The sequence below is a fragment of the Ictalurus punctatus genome, chromosome 4, assembly GCF_001660625.3.
Source record: "Ictalurus punctatus breed USDA103 chromosome 4, Coco_2.0, whole genome shotgun sequence".
Taxonomy (NCBI): Eukaryota; Metazoa; Chordata; class Actinopteri; order Siluriformes; family Ictaluridae; genus Ictalurus; species Ictalurus punctatus.
Window position 1 is genome coordinate 21,233,361 of NC_071284.1, and position 20,186 is coordinate 21,253,546.

At 40.2% G+C, this 20,186-nt stretch overlaps 1 protein-coding gene across 4 annotated transcripts in view; it reads right to left on the reverse strand.

Moving 5' to 3' along the window:
- Window positions 1-20,186, reverse strand: part of sema4ba (sema domain, immunoglobulin domain (Ig), transmembrane domain (TM) and short cytoplasmic domain, (semaphorin) 4Ba) — a 173,993-nt gene that overhangs the window by 65,033 nt on the left and 88,774 nt on the right. For 3 of the 4 annotated variants that reach the window (XM_047153082.2, XM_053678047.1, XM_053678048.1), the window contains 3 exons: window positions 13,605-13,667; window positions 13,030-13,128; window positions 9,286-9,397 (listed from right to left, as the gene is read on the reverse strand). In XM_047153082.2, coding sequence (XP_047009038.2) covers window positions 9,286-9,397; window positions 13,030-13,128; window positions 13,605-13,667 — 274 coding nt within the window. Of the gene's footprint in view, window positions 1-9,285; window positions 9,398-13,029; window positions 13,129-13,604; window positions 13,668-13,774; window positions 14,363-20,186 lie in introns of those variants that run through there. The other variant, XM_047153085.2, reaches the window with a different exon arrangement.

The following is a 20,186-nucleotide window of genomic DNA, read 5'->3' on the forward strand; positions in this document are numbered from 1 at the left end:
TATCCAAAGAGGGACATCTAAATTGGACACACAAACATACACGCATGAACACACACACATTAAAGGAGTAAAGGATTGTCACACATCATTTCCCCAACACTTTCTATTTCCAAAAAGGAATGCTTCAATTAGAAACACAAAAATTTTGTCAACATGGTTAGAAAAAATAAACAAACACATACACACATTATGTTTTTAAGTTAAGCCATCTCTTGCTTTCTTTACTTGGACCCACACCATCCTGCTTGAGGATGGGAAGTGGATGTGTCTTTCATAAGTGAAAAAATAAAGTGTTGTAATATTTGTCATAAATGGTGTTTAACTATCAAAAATCTTTAGTTGTGCTGTCCATTTTATCACTGTACCAAACTTTTTGTGGAGAGGTGTGAATTGTTTGCCCAGCAAGGGGCTCACACTCCTTCCCTTTCCCACCCTGCTTACCAAGAGGTACACACAGTCACAAAACTTACAACAGACTTGCACGATAAAATAATTCATTTGTTTATGCTGATTGAAAAAGTCTGATAAGTGGATTTCTGCTGGCAGAATGGAACGACAGAGCACTGTTTGAAACGGTAAATAGATCTCATTGCCATTATTCCACAAAATTCTGGAATTGCAAATGAGCATGCACATCCAATACCAGATGTTCAAATGGAAAATGTTTGGTCTCCTATTAGCCAAAATGTTCAATTAGATATCGACCTTGAAAGCATCTCCAAATAGCCGACATCTGCAAATATATATCAATGTGGAAAACAAGACAACTCCTACAAACCAAAATGCACAAGCTGGTAGAGCCTAATTAGATCCTAATAAGATCCTAATATTACAATAATTAATTGTGTTAGATTTAATAACACTTTTAGGAAAAGAGTTTAGGAAAAGAGTGAATTTTTCTTCAGTTGAAATTGTCAACAGTTTTACTAAATTTTAGAGACTTTAAATAGTGTGACAGATGTGGCAAATGAAATAACTGCACCAAAAGATGTTGAAATTGGAAGTGCTACGCTTGATGTTTCATCATGTATTCAATTAATCAGTGGTGTCATCGAACTGCAATCTTTCCTGACAATGCTCAAAAATGCCATTCAGGGCATTTGGTTTATTTGTTTAATGAATGAATGAATGCCTTTTATTGTCACTATACACATGTACAATGAAATTAAGAACCACTCCTTTTTGTTCCGTGCCAACATGTACATAAAATAAACAAGATAGAATAAAATAAATAAATAAATAAATAAAACAACACGAAATAAGTAAATAATAAATAAATAAATAAATAAATAAATACATACATAGTACTGGGGGGCGAGGGTACTATAAAATGCACAGTTCTGAGACTATATACCTATACTGTGAAATCAGTACATGTATGTGTATAGAATGGTTATAGCTTTTGGGAAAAAAATATTCTTAAATCTATTAGTCCTTGTTCTGATGCACCTGTAACGTCTCCCTGAGGGCAACAGATTAAACAGATCAGAGCCAGGGTGAGAGCTGTCCTTAATGATGGTTTTTCCTCTGCTGAGGCAACGGGAGGTGTAAATATCCATCAGGGAGGGGAGAGGGCAGCCAATGATCTTCTGTGCTGCTCTTATTACTCTCTGAAGCCTCTCCCTGTCTGCCGCGGTGCAGCTGCCGTACCATACTGTGATACAGTATGTCAGCAGGCTCTTGACGGATGAGCGGTAGAAGGTCAGCAGCAGATTGGGGTCCAGATTGTACTTCCTGAGAACCCTCAGGAAGTGTAGCCGCTTTTGAGCCTTCTTAATAACCACTGTGATGTTGTCTGTCCAGGAGATGTCAGCAGAGATAAGGACACCAAGAAACCGGAAGGTGTGGACCCTCTCCACACACTCACCATTGATGAAAAGGGGGGCTAGCTCAGTGTTGTGCTTCCTGAAGTCTACAACGATCTCCTTGGTTTTCTTAGTGTTTAGAGCCAGATTGTTCTCTGAACACCAGGCTGCCAAGTACAGGACCTCCTCTCTGTAGGCTACCTCATCTCCCTTTGAGATGAGTCCGACCACTGTGGTGTCGTCAGCAAGCTTGACGATAAGATTATTATTGTGGACCGGACTACAGTCGTAGGTGACAGTGCAGGTGGGGGCTCAGCACACAGCCCTGTGGAGAACCGGAGCTCAACGTGTGAGTGGAGGAGAGGTGGGGTCCGAGTCTCACTGTCTGAGACCGGTTAGTGAGAAAGTCCTTTATCCAGGCACATGTGAGGGGGGAGGCCAAGAGTAACCAATTTGGTGATGAGAATATTCGGAATTATTGTATTAAAAGCCGAACTGTAATCCACTAAAAGCATCCGGAAGTAGCTCTGTTGCTACCCTAGATGTCTCAACATGGAGTGGAGAGCTACGGCGATAACATCCTCTGTGGATCTGTTTGCGCGATATGCAAACTGATAAGGATCAAAGTCTGGGGGGAGGTAGTCCTTGATGTGCTGAAGAACCAATCTCTCAAAGCACTTCATGATAACTGGAGTGAGGGCCACAGGACGATAATCATTTAGGCTAGTGGTGGGAGACTTCTTTGGCACTGGAATGATCATAGCTTCACTTCTATTGAGAGCCCCGAAAACCCCTCCTCGCTGATGAATCCTCCAGAATAACTGGACCTGAATGAAGCATTCAGTAAGACCAAAGCCAGCAGTCTGCCGCCCCACCGGCCCTACAACTGAGCCATAGAGCTGCTTCCTGAAGCCATGCCCCCTAGAGGCAGAGTCTACCCACTCTCTGTGACAGAACAAAAATCTATGGAGGAGTACATCCATGAGGCTCTCCAACAGGGGTACATCAGACCCTCTACATCTCCTGCCGCAGCTGGGTTTTTCTTTGTGGAGAAAAAATGGAGGGGGTCTCCAACCCTACACTGACTATATAGCATTAAACCAGTGCACTGTGAAATACCACTACCCACTTCCATTGGTCCCTGCAGCCCTGGAACAACTCTGCTCAGCCAAATATTTCACAAAACTGGACCTCAGGAGCGCATATAACCTGGTACACATATGCTAGGGGGATGAATGGAAGACAGTGTTTTAGTACAACCTCCCCCCATTACAAACATTGTGCTATGCCATATGGGCTCTTTAGTGGCCCCTCAGTCTTCCAGTGCCTCATTAATGACATGCTGCGAAATGTGTTGTGTAAATTCGTCATAGCCTATATTGATGACATTCTGGTATACTCACCTTCCCTAAAAATTCATGTTCAACATGTCCATTAAGTTCTCCAACGCCTGTCAAGAGTGAGAAGTGCAAATTTCATACAAGCACTATTTAATTCCTAGGGTAGTCCCAGGGGTGTGTCCATGGATCAAACCAAAGTGGTCGCAGTCATCAACTGGCCCACAATTCATACAGTCAAGGACCTCTAGCGGTTCCTTGGCTTTGCTCATTTTTATCGTCTTCATTCGGGGTTTCAGCTCCATAGCCCATCTGCTCACCACACTACTCCAAGGCAGACTAGCATGACACCAGCAGCACAGCAAGCTCTGAGACAACTAAAGACAGCCTTCACCATGGCTTCAATCCTTAATCATCCTGACCCTTCCAAGCCCTTTGTAGTTCAAGTCGATGCTTCAGAGACAGGTGTGGGAGCTATCCTCTCTGATAGATTTGGTGAGAAGCCCTGTTGCCTTCTACTCAAAGAAGTTATCATCCACCAAATGTTATTATAATATAGGAAACCAGAACTATTGGCTGTAAAACTAGCCCTGGAGGAATGGAGGCACTGGCTCAGGGGGCTGAGCACCCGTTCATCATTTACACGGATCATAAAAGCTTAGAGTATCTTCGTACAGCCAAACACCTGAACCCAGACAAGCACGCTGGTCCCTATTTTCTTCCCATTTTAGCTTCACCTTGTCCTACTGTACAGGTTCTAAGAACAAAAAAGCCGATGCCATATCCAGTATGCATGCGCCAGAACAACATACAGACAGTGGGAAATTCATCCCTCCCCCAGCTTGTGTCTTAGCCTCCACTGATTGGGAACTGGATCAGGAGATCAATAACACCCCCAGAGAGCAAGTACCACCCACATGTCTTACCAACAAGAGCTTTGTGCCCAATCACCTAAGAACCAGAATTATCTCCGGGTCACACACTGCCATTGCCACTGGCCATCCACACCTGCGCATGACACAAGATGCCCAGAAAATTGCCTGTGGGGAAGCTCTTGCATCTGTCCATATCCCATATCCCAAGGTCAAAGCTGACAGTTGATTTTATCATGGATTTACCAGAGTCACAAGGTAATACCACAATCCTAGTAATTGACTGCTTCTCCATGTACCTCTGCTCGATACCTCTACTGACTCTGCCCTCTACTTTTGCCAATGCTGAACTCCTATTACGTCATGTATTCAGATACTATGTTATACCAGAAGATATCGTGGGTGACAGACTGGTTCCGGTGCATCGAGCAGGTGTGGGAATGCACTGGAGCAAGTTGCACAATTCAAAGTATTCGCTGATTAATATTGAAGCCAACACCCACACCATCAACCAGGAGACCAGATATGGCTGTTTACTAGGGACCTATGACAACAACACACCTGAAAAAAAACTCACTCCCAGATATGTAGGTCCATTTAATGTTCTCCAACAAATCAACAAAGGAACGCTTAAACTCAATCTTCCACGCCACTGTCGCATTGCTCCATCATTTCACATCTCCAGACTGAAACCAGTTGTTCCAGGCCCCCTAGACAATGGTCTGCACTTATATAGCGCTTTTATCCAAAGCGCTTTACACTGCATCTCATTCACCCATTTACACACACACTCCAATGGTAGCAGAGCTGCCATGCAAGGTGCTAACTTGCCATCAGGAGCAACTTGGGGTTCAGTGTCTTGCTCAAGGACACTTCAGTATGTGGAGTCATGTGGGCCAGGAATCGAACTGCCAACCCTACAATTAGTGGACAACCCGCTCTACCACCTGAGCCACAGCCGCCCCAAATGACCTACCACCCAGTAGCCCCCACCCCCCTTGGATATAGAAGGACAGCCAGCCAACTTAGTGAAGAACATCCTAAACTTTCGCCGCAGGAGTGGGCAGTTGTAACATCTTATTGAGTGGGAGAGGTACCGACCTGAAGAACGGTGATGGATTCCCACTCATGACATTCTGGATCCCAATCTAATCAAGGAGTTCCATAACAGTCACCCAGAACGGCCAGGTCCATGTTCACGAGGAAGACCCAGAAGGAAAATTGCTCCTGAAGCTCCTCGAGGGGGGGCTCTGTCAGGTCAACCCAGTCAGTGGACTTCGCTTCTAGCGGAATACAATCATGGCCACCACGGACTCCATGTCCCAGTATGCGCACACACGTCCGTGTTCACAATCACCAACCTTCTGATCATGTACACCTGGATTCAATTATTTCATTACTCTCTCACAGTATTTAAGGACTCTCAGAACACAATCATCACGAAGTATATGCTCCACTCATTAGTGTTTGTGATGTTACCAAGACTTTATTGCTTTGCTTGATTTATCGGTGTTTAGATTTTGTGTCTGTTTTCTTTTTTTTGCCCTTTGTCTCACCTCTGATATTCTGTTTGCTGTTCACTGTTGTGGATAAAAATGTCATAAAATACATGAGGGAGACCTAGTATCCAGTAAAGGGGAGAAGAAGAAAAGACGGGCACCAAGACACACAGAAGCGGTGTGAGGCGGATATTGACGAATTGGATTCACACTTTAAAGATCTTAGATCTTTAAGAGTAATACACTATGGTTTATTAGACAAAAAGTCAAAAAGAAGTATAAGAGCTGAGGAGTGATAACACACACACTCTCGTACAGTCAAGGGCGGGCATGTAGACATAACACACACACATAACATTATAACTTTATAAGAATAATTAAAAGGAGTATTAAGATATTATAAGAGTAATATCTTATAATAATAGAAAACTCTTTATAAAATACAGAATAACAGGATATGTAGGACAGTAGAAGGGTAATATAATGATATTATGAAGTAGGAAGTACAGTAAACCGTTTTTCAAGCAGTATAACTATATATAAAATAGAGATATAGAGCAAATATGAAAATAAATTATAAACTAGAAATACAGAAAAATGTAACTTACTCATAATTCAGATGGTGAAGATTCTTGTCTCGCAAGGAAGGCCTTAATTTTAAGAGAAAACCATGAGGAGCCATTTATAAGGGTAGCTGAGTCAAGCTGCCCCCCCCCCCCCCCCCCCCCCCCCCCCCGCGAGATAATAGTGAGACCAAGGTCACTCTAAATTGTTTTGTCTCTCCACTTTTGAAGCTAATGGTAAATTGAAAAAGCCTTTTCGAGAGCCTAATAGTAAATTGAAAAGCCCTTTTTTAGAACATAATAGTAATGTAGATGAGCTCTTTTTTAACCCTATTGGTATTGATATCATAGTCTTTTTGAAACATATTGGTTATCTACTGAGTAAATACAGTAGATAACCAATAGATAGATAGTAGATAACTCTCCTGGAGAACATCCTCCTCTGGCTGACACTGGCAGAGAGAGAGCGCGAGAGAGAGGGGAGGGAATGGTGGCCCATTCGGAGGTAGATTATAACATCACAATGCGTTAGCGTTGTTAACAAATAACTGGCTATCGCAAACATTACATGGAGCATAACGTTAGATGGTTTCACGGCCACAATGCCAGCTGCCTCAAACAAACATAATATAGGACCGTCTTTCAGGTGCTTCGCCAAATTCCAGGTGTTTCCTCACTTTGTTTGAAATGAACGATAGCATCGGTTGCACACCGGAAACCGATACTAGCTTTCCTCTCTTTTCCTCTCAACGAGTCGGGACGGAGCTAAACTTAAAGCTAAGCTAATCTTTTGTAGTTTTTCCCGTGTGCTTGTAGGCGTTCTTCTTCTTCTTCACCACTTGTGGACTAAAACACTTGCTGCCGTATTTGCTGACCCCATCAGGTCTGGAAGAATTGCAACCTCATACTTTCGTTACAACCGGTACCAACAGAAATGCAGAAAAACAAGTACCGTCACGTTTTAAGAATGTTGGTACCGACTTGGTACCGAAGTATCGGTTCTCGTGACATCCCTACTTTTAAACTTTGCATAGATATTGGTTTATGTTGACAATACACATCCTGCTCTTATACCAATTTTCTCAACAATAGCTCTTTGCAAAATCTCAACGCCGCCATATGACCCTGGGTCTGACAGTGTACAACATAAATCCTTCATCAATCATTTAGTAATTTTGGAGTATCAGGAAAATGTCAAATGCAAGTGTAGAAAAGGCTTTTTTTTTTTTTTTACCTCAGAATACATATAACACTAGTTAGGTTTGCATTTATATTAAGATGCACAATTCATGACTAGTTTTGCATTCGAAAGGTTGAGCAAACATTAAAGATTAAACTTGTTCGGCCAGAATTCATGAGCTATACTGTTTGCTGATGCTCAGAAGGCTTGCTGATGCTCAGAAGGCATCAGCAACCACCCCCCCGCCCGAACATATATTTTTAAGGTTTGTTTTTTGTTAGCCATGAAAGTTGAACACTACTCAAAGTGATGGACTAAATTTTCATAATCTCTTTGTAAAAACCATGCTGATGGACCTACTTGATATGAACCACAATTCCCACCTCAATGGTACAGGTAGTACAACTTGAGAAAAATAATGTTCAGTTCTCCAGCTCAACGTTCTCAGCTCAGCTAGTAAGATAAATTTTTTTGGGTTTTCTTAACGGAAGCTGTCAATGTATGACATAATCAGACAAAAGGTTGGATTTATCATAAAACTGGCCTCGGGTGTTTCCACTCTTTGTAGGATTACCAGACTGATAAAATATAAAACTTAAAATCTTATACGGGACTAGGCTAGTTTGGTGTCGCTAGCCAAGCTAGGCTAACTAAGTTATCATTGTCTGGGTTTAGCTGCTACAAGTGTCATACAAAGTACGTAATCTGTCCTTATGCTCTGCTCATATGTTCAGGTAATTTGGAATTCATATAGACATTTACTCACCTTGTTTTCCTGCTCGGCATGAGAGAATATTAGTTTCAGTTTCAACCCCTTTACTGGTTAAAAATATATCAATAAAAATCGGGGTATATTAATTCTCCCCCCTCACACTGACTGCGTGAGTTAGCGTTTGGCAGCATTGAAAGCTGTCAGCCAATAAGACAAGTATTTCCACGTATTTTCCTATAAACCCTGTCTGATTGGTCTCACCTCCGGTCACTGAAGATAAAATTACAACACTTCAGTCTTGGTTTACTGACGTTCAATTATGTAGTGACAAACTGCTCACTACATTAATTATTCAGGACTAATGAAAAAATCTTCGGGACTACAACCCTGAATGCCCAGGCCAGGTACTCTCTTTCTTGTGGGTGGGTAAGTTGGGTGGGGGCGCTCCCCAAGCTGGTGGCACCCTAGGCGACCGCCTAGTTCGCCTATGCCTAGAAATGGCCCCGAGTCACACTTTTATTTCTGTTTCATTGTTTCTTCCTAATTCTTCCTGGGCCTTTGGTGAAAACAAATCCATACTAATAATGTAGCCAAAGTCCTTACACCACTTAAGAGGGCTCAGTAGCACTGCTCCAGAGGATATGACCCAGTACCAACAAGCTGAAAATCAAAACGACCCCTTTTTCTGCATTGAAATTTTTGAAAATCATTTCATGCTCAAAATGTTGCCAGCAGTTTAGACATTAATGGCTGTGTGTTGAGTTATTTTGAGGGGACAGCAAATTTACACTGTTACACAAGCTGTACACTCACTACTTTACATTGTAGCAATGTGTCATTTCTTCAGTGTTGTCACATGAAAAGATATAATCAAAATAATCAAATATTTACAAAAATGTGAGGGGTGTACTCACTTTTGTGAGATACTGTACTGTTGTTTATATTGTTTATTTTTATTACGTTTACAGCATTTAGCAGTCACCCTTATCCAGAGCAACATGTAGAAGTGTTTCAGTCGCTGTAAAAATATTTTTTTTAAAACACATCCTCATGCAAATTCAATAGGTCGGAGACTAAGAAGACCATCAAGAAAATTTTGAGAAAGCCTGTTGTTTTATATTATTGTCATTAAGTAAAGAATATGGAAAATAAAGAAAGCTACACAGCTGTCTGTGCACTTGAACTTTTATGGAGTTCTGTGGGCATCACTAAATATACATGCAAATTTGTAAATCTGGTGGAAAACTTTAGTTTGCTTTGGCTTAAGCAAACTACACACAACTTTATTAAAAGATTGATAAATAAGGCCATACATACCGGCCATGATGGCAGTGGATTTATATTCAGGATTATAAGGGCAGCGACTGCGTCCGTCCTCTATCACAATCTCTCCCGTATTGCTGCGCACCAAAGAGAAATCCACTGTGTTCTGTAGAGGAAAATAATATATTTCTTAAAATTTCTTTAAAACTTTCTAAAATTTTTGTTAAGCCAAATGGATTTTTCTATGCAATACTGATACCCAAATGACTAGATTAAATTGTTCACACTCTTTGCCAATGAACAACTCTTATTTAGATAAAATAATTCTTAGAAAATTTGAGTGTTCCTTCTGGGGAAACCCTTAAAGTTTCTATGTTGGACCCTGCAGCAGAGTGTTTCCCTATCAGAAAGGTGTCCAAGTAAAACATTTTAGGAAGCTTAGAACCCTTAATTATCCAATGACCCTTTAAAGAGTCCTTGAAGAACCTTTTATTCTAAGAGTGCAGTGGCATGCTATCGTGAATATATGTGCCACTAGAAAGTTTGTGAATCCTTTACAATGTTCTGTATTTCTGCATAAATTTGACCTGAAATGTGATCAGATCTTCATCTGATTCCTAAAACTAGATAAAGGGAACCCAATTAAACAAATGATGCAAACATATTATAGCTTTTAAATTTATTTATTGAGCAAAATTATCCAACATTAAAAGTGCACCTATTATGATTTTTCAAATATTACCTTTGATGTAGTGTGTTATATAGCTGTTTGTGAATGTAAAAAAGTCTTCAAAGTTTCAAAAATCAAACTTTAAGTTTAACAAAAATTAAGTTATTGACTCCCAAAAGAAAGAACCGATTCTTAACAGCTGAAACGAGTCCTTAGTAATTCCAGACTTACTTCCTGCACAAACCTATGTAGGTTTGTAACAAAAAACTCCACCTCTGGTCTTCATTGGCTGGTCACGACCAGCTTTGACCTGCTCTCAAACACTACAGTTGTAGTTGCCCCGAGTTAAGTTCCTGTTGTCGCCATGTCTAGCAGACGCTGTTTTTTGTCTTGTCAAAGCAAAACCTTTTTGCATGGACTACCAAAGGATGAGGATATAAAGAGTTGGTGGTTAGAGTTCATTTTTAAAGTAATACCATACCAGTTTAACTTCGACCTTTGTTTTTGTTCCCATCATTTCACTGACGACTGCTTCTCAAATCTAGCTGAAGTTAACCCGGGATTTGAAACCATTGGGCCGTACCCACTTTATTTGGACCATCGTGCACCGGTGGATGACAATCTATAAGTGTGATTAATTATTTATGTATATATTTTCTACCAAGTGTTCCAAATGCATCGTTTTGCGTTGTATACCTGTACAGCCAGTGCACAGCTGTTAGCCTATTAGCCTCTGCTAACCGGTTAACTCACGTTATTGTCTTGAAATACCTCTGCTAATCAGCCGTGGGCCCAATATTACCTGCAAATGGTGGTTTCGGTTTATCTTCCAATGCATCATTGTCCGATTCGGGCTCAAACTGGTAAGGTAAAAGAGACATTTTTCAGACAGAGCTGAAATTCTGATATAGTAGTGGGCGTTTCCTTTTCAACACATGCGGCAAGATATAACAGACTGGGACATCTGACCAATCAGAGCAGAAGAGGCTCTCTGAAATGAGGAGTTTAGAATTAATCCTTTAGAATGGACCATTTCTAAAGGACCGGTTGTTTTTGACAATGAGAAAAAAGGTAATGCTGCAATATAAACTATGAGCAAATTAAAGTGTTTTTTGACCTTGGATGCATGTAAATCTATTGTATGAGACCTTTAAAACAAAAATAGGCACATTTCAAAACCATAATAGGTGCACTTTAAAAAATCTTTCTTAGAAAAAATTTGGTAACTGTTATGATCCCCTTGACCAGCAATAGCTTCAGCCAAACATTTCTGGTAACTGGTGATCAATCCTGCATAAAATGGTCGGAGGAATTTTGTCGCATTCCTCCTTACAAAACTGCTTCAACACAATGATGGTGGTGGGCTTCCTTCTATGAACTGCTCTTTTTAGGTACTTCCACAACATTTCTATTGGGTTAAGGTTTGGACTTTGACTTGGCCATTCCAAAATGGAACATTTCTTCTGCTTGAACCATTTCTTTGTAGACTTACTTGTGTGCTTGGGGTCAGTGTCTTGCTGCAGGACCCACATATGGTTAAGCTTCAATTCACAGACAGATGCCCTGACATTTTCCTGTAGAATTTGCTGGTACAATTAGAATTTATAGGTCCATGAATAACAGCAAGCCGTCCTGGACCCAAGGCAACAAAGTAGCCCCAAATTATGATACGGCCGCCCACATGCTTCATGGCTTGGATGAGGTTCTTACGTTGGAGTGCAGTGTTTTTTTTTTTTTGTTTTTTTTTTCCCCTCCCAAACAAAACATTTCATTTAAACCAAAAAGTTCAATTTTGGATTCATTTGTCTGCAGAACATTCTTCCAGTAGACCAAAGTTTATGTTCTTGAAACATGGGAAGGCCTGCTAAACTCACACCTTATTGCCACTGCTTATTGAAACACCTGACCTCAATTACACAAATTTTAATTTAAATAACCTCGTACTCCTAGAGGTTCACCTACTTTTTCCTGAATATTAATGTTGGATAATTTGGTTCCTTTATCTAGTTTTAGAAGTTAGATGAAGATGTGATCATATTTCATGTCAAATTTATGCAGAAATACAGAAAATTACAAAAGGGTTCACAAAAGATCTAGTGTTACTGTATATCGCATTTTTTATGTATTTCTCTGTCTTAAGCAACCATACTGAAATAATGTAACACCAAAAGTAAATAATCTAATCAGAATGATGTGTTGAAGGACAAGAGAGGAGAACAGATTCAAGACTACAGCAAGGATCCCCGTGTGTGCCATGGTTTCTAATAATCTAATAAAGAGACTGGAGGAGAGATAAAACATCTGGGTTTACAATGTACCACTGTGTCTTTATAGTTTCAGAAGACGTTATTTTGTGTGGCAAAACCTCTTGGAACAGGAGTGGTTTTCGTGGCACATCTGATCTGATATACTCCTACTTTTTAAACTGTGGACAATGTGACTGTAGATGCTGTTGCATAATGTCAGATGTTAGTGTTAGAATGTATTTAATATCTGTTATGCAAATAACTGTATATTATCCAGTATAATATATTATACTGGTGACATTAGTGGAAAAGAAAACTTGATTATTTACTTAAGAGGGTGTGGCAATGGGGGAGTGGTCAAGAGTCAACTGTGAAGATGAAGAAGAGTTGTACAGAACGACTGGATTACAAGTGATTGCCTATAACTATGTATAGTTTATGGCAGCCTATTTATGGAAGGCTGCCAGATGCCAGTGAGAGAAAATTAACCTGACCAGTACATCTGAAGTGGTTGTGTTTTTGATTTTCTTTGTTCTGTTCTATTTAATGTTAAGGAGCACTGAAAAATATATGCATAAAGAGAGAAAAGAAATAAAACCCATCTGCTTGGTTTATCCAAGATGGACTTGGTGCTGGGGGTAAGTCTAAATGTTTAGAAAATTAAAGAGTTGATTATGGCAGCTATAAGCTGATAAACTTTATCAAGATTATTAATACATTTAAATATATTTTAAATACTTAAGCTGAGCGTGGCCATGCAGGTAAAATGTCAATGCAACATGATTCATTTTGGGAATTATGATTTATTTAAATTACATGAATAAGGCATGTGCTAATAAAGCATTGCCTGTTACGGGTTGCAAAAACTAAATATGTACTTACAATGTGTGCACACATGGGGCTGAAGGCATACGTTCCACAGACGTACAGATGAGTGGTGTTTACACGGAGTAAAATCTTAATATAATTGAAACAGTCCGTCTGGTGGATCAACAGCATGAGAGCGGATGAAAAAGAGAGAGACCACAATCAGTGTTTCAGGTCAGACTGCATGTTACAAAAGCACACCAAGGCAAAAAAAAAAAAAATCAGTCTTTGGCATGAAAACACAGCACCTATTACTACATCACATCAAGCCTTGGTCTCCAAATGCTCACCAAATTAAGCATACTGTTATTAAACTAACAACAGCTTTGTAACAGTGTCAGGTTCCCAATCAGTGGGAAGGTGGTAGACCCAGGAAATGTAAATAGAACAACCTTACCAATTACCCTTACCCAAGTTAGCATTTATATTTTAGCACTGACAGTATGGTAAATAAAATGGCTAGCATTTGTAATTTTAAATAATTGTGTTTGTAATTTTAATTATTTTATTAATTATATATACTTATAAGATACAGACAATGGGGAACATTTTCCTCTAATAAAATTCAGGATGTTTGAGGATCCACTTACGTGTAGATTTTTGCCTTTAAAGCTACATTCTTCCCGTTTTCTTTCTGGTGTGCTCCATGTGAACTGCAAAAATATTCAAGTAGTACTTAACAAATACAACACTTAAAATTTGGTAGACAAGTTTCTTTTGTACCATTTTATTTAAATTACATAGTTTTATTTATTAACACCTTAAACTTGTGGGACTTGTGCTGACTGGTGAAGACTTGATTCTCTCTTGTTATCTTGTAGTCTTATTTAAAACTAGGACTTTACCAGGTTAATTACCAATCCAAGCAATATTACTCTGGGAAGCCAAAGATTCACATACTAATCCATAAGAAGATCTTGCATTTAAACTTATCAATACAATTGACATTCTTAAACTCAGTGCTTTCAAAAAAGCAAATATCCAAACGATATTTAGGAGAGTTACAAGAACAACATAACCAATTACATTCTTAAGGAAACCATAAAAATGGATCATGGAACAACCATTATTAAATAAGCTGCTTAAGGAAATTAATTAAACAAACACACAACATATTAAAACAAATATAATATGTATAATGCTTTTAAGAACAGACATTGTCACAAAGAAGGGTTATAGAAATTCAGATGTAGATTTACATCCTTAATAAGCAAGTCAAGAGGTGGCAGTAACAAAAAAAATCCTTCTCAAATGAAACCTTCAAGAAAACAGACTATCTATATGTATCTATATATCTACAGTGAGGGAAAAAAGTATTTGATCCCCTGCTGATTTTGTACGTTTGCCCACTGACAAAGAAATGATCATTCTATAATTTTAATGGTAGATTTATGTGAACAGTGAGAGACAGAATAACAACAAGAAAATCCAGAAAAACGCATGTCAAAAATGTTATAAATTGATTTGCATTTTAATGAGGGAAATATGTATTTGACCCCTCTGCAAAACATGACTTAGTACTTGGTGGCAAAACCCTTGTTGGCAATCACAGAGGTCAGACGTTTCTTGTAGTTGGCCACCAGGTTTGCACATAATCTCAGGAGGGATTTTGTCCCACTCCTCTTTGCAGATCTTCTCCAAGTCATTAAGGTTTCGAGGCTGACGTTTGGCAACTCGAACCTTCAGCTCCCTCCACAGATTTTCTATGGGATTAAGGTCTGGAGACTGGCTAGGCCACTCCAGGACCTTAATGTGCTTCTTCTTGAGCCACTCCTTTGTTGCCTTGGCCATGTGTTTTGGGTCATTGTCATGCTGGAATACCCATCCACGACCCATTTTCAATGCCCTGGCTGAGGGAAGGAGGTTCTCACCCAAGATTTGACGGTACATGGCTCCGTCCATCGTCCCTTTGATGCGGTGAAGTTGTCCTGTCCCCTTAACAGAAAAACACCCCCAAAGCATAATGTTTCCACCTCCATGTTTGACGGTGGGGATGGTGTTCTTGGGGTCATAGGCAGCATTCCTCCTCCTAGAAACACGGCGAGTTAAGTTGATGCCAAAGAGCTCCATTTTGGTCTCATCTGACCACAACACTTTCACCCAGTTGTCCTCTGAATCATTCAGATGTTCATTGGCAAACTTCAGACAGGCATATATATGTGCTTTCTTGAGCAGGGAGACCTTGCGGGCGCTGCAGGATTTCAGTCCTTCACGGCGTAGTGTGTTACCAATTGTTTTCTTGGTGACTATGGTCCCAGCTGCCTTGAGATCATTGACAAGATCCTCCCGTGTAGTTCTGGGCTGATTCCTCACTGTTCTCATGATCATTGCAACTCCACGAGGTGAGATCTTGCATGGAGCCCCAGGCCGAGGGAGATTGACGGTTCTTTTGTGTTTCTTCCATTTGCGAATAATCGCACCAACTGTTGTCACCTTCTCACCAAGCTGCTTGGCAATGGTCTTGTAGCCCATTCCAGACTTGTGTAGGTCTACAATCTTGTCCCTGACATCCTTGGAGAGCTCTTTGGTCTTGGCCATGGTGGAGAGTTTGGAATCTGATTGATTGATTGCTTCTGTGGACAGGTGTCTTTTATACAGGTAACGAGCTGAGATTAGGAGCACTCCCTTTAAGAGTGTGCTCCTAATCTCAGCTCGTTACCTGTATAAAAGACACCTGGGAGCCAGAAATCTTTCTGATTGAGAGGGGGTCAAATACTTATTTCCCTCATTAAAATGCAAATCAATTTATAACATTTTTGACATGCGTTTTTCTGGATTTTCTTGTTGTTATTCTATCTCTCACTGTTCAAATAAACCTACCATTAAAATTATAGACTGATCATTTCTTTGTCAATGGGCAAACGTACAAAATCAGCAGGGGATCAAATACTTTTTTCCCTCACTGTATCTATCTCTCTCTCTCTCTCTCTCTCTCTCTCTCTCTCTCTCTCTCTCTCTATATATATATATATATATATATATATATATATATATATATATATATATATATATATATATATATATATATATATATATATATATATATATACCTATCTATCATGTATATATACGTATGTATGTATGTATGTATCTCTCTCTCTCTCTCTATATCTATCTATCTATCTATCTATCTATATATATATATATACATACACACACACACCTATATATCCATCTATCTATCTATCTCTCTCTCTCTCTCTCTCTGTATATATATATATATATATATATATATATATATATATATATATATATATATATATATATATATATATATATATATATATATACACATACAGATACATACCTATATATCTATATATATATATATACCTATATATATCTCTCTCTCTCTATGTGTGTGTATATATATATATATATATATATATATATATATATATATATATATATATACATACACACACACATACATATATATATATATATACACACACACACACACACATATATATATATACATATATATATATATATATATATATATATATATATATATATATATATATATATATATATATATATATATACACACACACACACACACATACACACCTACCTACCCATATATCTATCTATCTCTCTCTCTCTCTCTCTCTGCGCATGCGCGGTAGTGGAGCGAGTGTGGCGTGTTGAGCGTGTGAGAGCGGTTGGCGTTTCGCCAGCTTTTTTCGGCATTTGATGCAATTTTTTTTCCCGTGTAAACATCTCGGATCAATTATTTGTGTGTGTGTGTGTTTGTGTGTGAACGAGTGCGAAAGCGAGTAAGTGTGTGTGTGTGTCGCGGTGGAGGAGCATGGCGGCTCCAAACACGCGGCTGTGTGAGAGTTTGACTCGCCGGCACGGTGTGAGGGTGGCGTGCAGGGCGAGTGTGGAGGAGTGCGTGTTAGCGGTAGGAGAAGTGGTGGGACATGAGAATATTGTCTCTGCCTCCCGCATGAACAGTGCAATTGTAGTCTTTGTGAATGACGTTGATAGGGCAAACAAGCTAGTCCAGAAAGGAATTGTACTTAATAATGAGCTTACGATGGTCTCTTCCCCAAGTTCCCCATCCAAAAAGGTTATACTGTCTAATGTCCCTCCCTTCATCTCCGATGAGATAATATCCAAAGAACTGTCTAGATACGGGCAGTTGGTCTCCCCCATAAAGAAAATCCCCCTTGGCTGTAAGTCCCCACTAGTTAAGCACTTGGTGTCTTTTAGAAGAATGGTTTTTATGATTCTGAAAGATGGTGTAGAGGAATTGAACCTAGTGTTTAAATTCAGTGTAGAAGGCTATGGCTACAGCATTTTTGTATCTACAGACACAGACATAAAATGTTTTAAATGTGGCAAAATAGGACATCTTGTCCAGGCCTGTCCTGAGAGACAGAGTGACCCTGGTGTTTCTGAGCGACCGGGGTAGGAAGTAGCTGGGCCTTCTGGAGCCGTTCCCCCTGCGGCTGCAGCTCAGCCCTCTGCTGAAAGCCACGGAGTTGCTACTGCACCAGAGCCTAGTGAGAGCGAACCTCAATCTCAGCCTGTAGCCCAGGAACCCGCGAAGGATATACCAACCCCAGAGAAGCCCTGCTTGACTGAAGTGGCTCCAGAGAAGTCCTGCTTGCCTGAACTAGAGAATCCTTGTTTGACCGATGAAGACGCAGTGGATTCTGGTGCAGAGCTGGAGATACCTGCACTGGCAGAGGCAGGTACAGGGGTGCAGAGCAGTCGCTAAGAAGCACCAGTCACTACGCCGGGGGATGGGGGAGACGTGGAGATGGAGGACGAACCCATGTTTAAAGAACAAGCGGAAAAAACGAGGTAAGGGACAAGGGAGCAAACAGGCCAAAAGAGACACTAAAATGGACGAAAAAGAAACAGACAGCGATGATTACATGTCAGATTCTGTTTTCAACTTTGGCTCTCAGGGAGAAAAGCGAGAAGTTGTATACCGTGCTGAGAACATTAAGGAGTTCTTACGGAATACTAAATGGCAAAAGAACATTTTAGTAGAAGAGCACTTCCCAGATCTGAAGCAGTTTATCCATGATGTCAAACATTTTAGAAGAGAAGGAGCTTTTATTGACACTGAGATCTGTCGTCTGAAGAAATTAATTACTAAAGTCAGCAAAGAAACTTCTGATGATGACTAGTAGAGTGTTTGGTGTGTTTTATATTAAAATGTGTTTTATCATCTGCTTGTTTTATCTACACCTTGTTCTTATGACTGGGATTCGTATTGCAAGTGTAAACATTAACGGGGCAAGAGAACAAGAAAAACGTGTAAAACTATATGAGTTACTAAAGCGTATCGATGTAGCGATGTTGCAAGAAACACATAGTAATGTTAACAATGCTACTAGCTGGATGAAGGAGTGGGGTGGGCTGGCAATTTTAAGTCACAATACATCAATTAGTGGTGGGGTTGCCCTACTGTTTGCTCGCAATTTTATTCCCAGTTCTTATACAGTAGTTGAGGTTTTAAATGGGAGGCTTTTAAAAGTAAGAGCTATCTATGAGAATGAGAGCTTTGTTTTTATTTGTGTGTACGCTCCCACCAGTGCAGTGGAGAGAATGGTTTTCTTAGATAAACTAGACAATGTCATTGCTGACTGCAACACTGCCGATATTTTAATTCTGGGTGGGGATTTTAACTGCACAACAGATAACTTGGACAGGAACCACACAGAACCTCATGTAGCCTCCCGTAAGCGCCTGTGGGAGATGATGGAGGCTCACGAACTGATTGATATTTGGAGAAATTTAAATAGAAACCAGAGGCAGTACACGTGGGCCCACTCCTCCATAGACAACACACTCTCCCTGGCAAGACTAGATCGCTTTTATGGTTTTAAACATCAGCTGACACTTTTTACTAAATGTTTTATTGTTCCAGTAGGCCTCTCTGATCACAGTATGGTGCAGTGTATTGTCAGTAAAGAAAATGTAAAACCAAAAAGTGCTTACTGGCATTTTAATACTGCACTTTTAGAGGACACTAATTTTAGAGAATCTTTTATTTATTTCTGGAATGTTTTTAAATATGAAAAGATGGCTTTTAGTTCTATACAACAGTGGTGGGATGTGGCCAAAGCTCAAATTAAAGCATTTTGTCAACAGTACACTCTTAATGTCACAAGAGACATTGTCAGATCTCTGAAAGCTCTGGAGACTGGAATAGTGGAACTCCAGTGTTTGGAGACCACAGGAGATCGAGGGCAGATTGAAGCCCTCAAAAGTAAAAAAGCTATAATGAATGACCTGTTGGGCATCACAGCACAGGGGGCGCTGGTCCACTCATGCTTTAAAAGCATGAATGAGATGGATGCTCCATCGAAGTTCTTTTTTGGTCTAGAGCAGAAGAATGGACAGAAAAGATTCATACATGCTGTGCGAACAGAATCAGGAGATCTTCTGTCAGATCCCGCTGAAATTCGCAAGCAGACAGTTAGCTTCTACTCGAAGCTGTACAGCAGTGAGCAGTCAGGGGCAGAGACAGTAGAAGAGAGCTTCCTTAAAGACCTGCCAAAACTCCCAGAGCATGTGGCCAGCGATCTGGACATAGAGCTAACTCTAGCAGAGCTCTATGAAGCTCTCCAAGGGATGGAGAATGGAAGGGTGCCAGGCATAGACGGTCTCCCTGTAGAATTCTACAAAGCCTTCTGGACAGTTATAGGGCAGGATGTGCTAGAAGTGTTGCTAGGCAGTGTGAAGGGAGGTGAGCTCCCATTGAGCTGCAGGAGAGCCGTCCTGACCCTCCTGCCCAAAAAGGGAGACCTGACGCATTTGAAGAACTGGCGCCCGGTCTCACTGTTGTGCACTGACTACAAACTGCTCTCAAAAGCGCTAGCTTCAAGACTGACTAAGGTAATGGAGCAAATCACTCACCTTGACCAGACGTACTGTGTACCTGGCAGGTCTATACTTGATAATATACATTTAATTCGTGATATTTTGGACGTCTCCAGGCTATTGGGATTAAAGACTGGCCTTATTTTTCTAGACCAGGAAAAGGCTTTTGACCGGGTTGAACATGATTACTTGTGGAAGGTGCTGGAAACCTTTGGTTTCAACCCAGGTTTCATAGCCATGATCAAGACCTTGTACAGTGAAATTGAGAGTGTACTGAAGGTTAATGGTGGTTTGTGTGCCCCTTTTAGAGTCTACAGAGGTAT